This window comes from Sprattus sprattus (assembly GCF_963457725.1).
Source record: "Sprattus sprattus genome assembly, chromosome: 14".
Taxonomy (NCBI): Eukaryota; Metazoa; Chordata; class Actinopteri; order Clupeiformes; family Clupeidae; genus Sprattus; species Sprattus sprattus.
In genome coordinates this window covers 115,001-117,500 of record NC_137912.1, presented here as the reverse complement: position 1 = coordinate 117,500, position 2,500 = coordinate 115,001, and the positions used below count along the sequence as shown (strand labels likewise).

Genomic DNA, 2,500 nt, shown 5'->3' with positions numbered 1-2,500 from the left:
CTCCTCCTCCTCCTCCTCCTCCTCATCCTCTCCGCTCGCTTAATACCTGACACAGACACACAGACACAGACACAGACACAGACACAGACACAGACACACAGACACAGACACAGACACAGACACACAGACACAGACACAGACACAGACACACAGACACACACACACACACACACACACACACACATTAATCAGTCGTGTTCACCAACATAAATATATAAATAACAAATACAGACACATGCTATGTATATGAACAAGGGGCGAAAATCTGTGCCTTTGAGAGTGTGTGTGAGTTGTGTGGTGTGTATGTGATAGAGTGTGTGTGTTTTTGTTAAGGTGTGTGTGTAGAGTGTGTGTGTGTTTGTAAAGGTGTGTGTGTAGAGTGTGTGTGTGTTTGTTAAGGCGTGTGTGTAGAGTGTGTGTGTGTTTGTTAAGGCGTGTGTGTAGAGTGTGTGTGTGTGTGTGTGTGGGTGGGTGTTGAGTGTGTGTGTTGAGTGCGTGTGTGTGTGTGTGTGTGAGTGAAACACACCTGTAGTAGTTTGGCTTGAAGGGTCCGTTCTTGTTGAGGCCGAGGTATTTGGCCTGTTCATCCGAGAGCTCCGTCAGGTGGGCATCAAACGTGGGCAGGTGAAGACTGGCCACGTACTCATCTGACACACACACACACACACACACACACACACACACACACACACACACAGTCACAAATGTAGAAGATTACCTTGCACACATGCCTGTGCATGAGAGTGTGTGTGTGTGTGAGTGTGTGAGTGTCTGAGTCTGTGTGTGTCGTGTGTGTGTGTGTCGTGTGTGTGTCGTGTGTGTGTGTGTGTGTGTGTGTGTGTGTGTGTGTGTGTGTGTGTGAGTGTGTGAAATCTTACCCATCTTTTTGGGCAGCAGGTAGACGTCCTGCTTGTATCGTCCCTCAGGAGCGTTGTACAGTTCAATCAGCGCCAGAGCCTACACACACACACACACACACACACACACACACACACACACCATCAGAGCCAGAGCCAACAGACACACGCACACGCACGCACACCATCAGAGCCAGAACCTACACACACACACACACACACACACACACACACACACACACACACACACACACACACACACACACACACACACACACACACACACACACACACACACACACAGACTCAGACACACAGACACACACCTGGGTTGTGGCAGTGATTGACAAACACACACTCACTCAGGCGCACACACACACACAGACTCAGACACACACACACTCAGTGCGGTTACATGATTTCAAATGACTGGCTTAGTCGGATTGAAATAGAATTATCCATTTCATGTAACCACCTTTTTTCAAATAATTGCAGTCCGACTACGATCCGATTAACACCCTGAGCTAACTCGATCTGATTCGGTTACTAATCGGACTACGCGCGCATGTAGCGGTGAATTGGACTTTCAACTGGACTTTGCGCCTTTGCACATGCTTGAGATCCCGCTCTGATCTATTCCCATTCCATACTGAATAATCTGTTTAGATCAAAGGTTTGTTGCGACAAAGCGTGATATTTCAGATGATAGTTATGTCGTAGCCCGGCTATACCAATGTGTTGACATTACAAAAGCATTGACTGCGAATGTTTTTGGACAGAACGGGCTAATTCACGAACAAATATTTTCATATTACTTTTCCACCACTTGTTAGTCATGCCATCCATTCATATCGATGTGAATCAATCAATACTAATAATACCTACTGTGATGTGTTTTTGTTTCATTTCACAACTTATTTACTATATAATCACCGGTAGCAGATGCCCGCTTGTAAACATTCCACATTTGATTTAAACAGACGCGGCCAATGATTCAAATTATTCTCTTCCATGTACTTTGAGATCAAAGCAGTTGCCCCCAACAAATAGCATAGTCCGACTAAAGCTATAGTCGAATTAATACCATCATGTAAACGTACTGACTCACTCAGGCACACACACACAGAGACGCAGACAGACTCCGACTCTCACACACACACACACACACACACACACACACACACACACACACACACACACACACACACACACACACACACTCACCTGGGTTGTGGCAGTGATTGACAACACAAAGGTGGGCACAGTGGAACAGCTGAGATTGAGGAGGCGACCCTGAAGACATCAGCAGAGAGATCATTTACACACTCTCACACACACACACACACACACACACACACACACACACACACACACAAGTATATACTCATGTAAGTTATGAGATTGAGTGTGTGCGTATGTAGTATGTGTGTGTGTGTGAGTGTCTGTGTGTGTGTGTGTCTGTGCTTGTGTGTGTCTGTGTGCGTATGTATGTATGAATGTGTATTTATGTGTGTGTGTGTGTGTGTGTGTGTGTGTGTGTGTGTGTGTGTGTGTGTGTGTGTGTGTGTGTGTGTATTAGCTCACCTCTGCCAGCAGGACTATCCTCTTGCCATCAGGCCAGATGACGTGATCCACCTGTGATC

The 2,500-nt window shown here is 46.2% G+C and overlaps 1 protein-coding gene across 2 annotated transcripts in view; it reads right to left on the bottom strand.

Annotated features, from left to right (window-relative positions):
• Positions 1-17: 17 nt before the first annotated feature.
• Positions 18-2,500, bottom strand: part of ahcyl2b (adenosylhomocysteinase like 2b) — a 31,866-nt gene continuing 29,383 nt past the window's right edge. For both annotated transcript variants that reach the window (XM_080851515.1, XM_080851516.1), the window contains 5 exons: positions 2,442-2,500; positions 2,082-2,150; positions 879-957; positions 527-647; positions 18-46 (listed from right to left, as the gene is read on the bottom strand). The exon at positions 2,442-2,500 is cut by the window's right edge and continues 40 nt beyond it. In XM_080851515.1, the coding sequence (XP_080707641.1) occupies positions 40-46; positions 527-647; positions 879-957; positions 2,082-2,150; positions 2,442-2,500 (335 nt within the window). In that variant the 3' untranslated portion in view covers positions 18-39. The remainder of the gene's footprint in view (positions 47-526; positions 648-878; positions 958-2,081; positions 2,151-2,441) is intronic.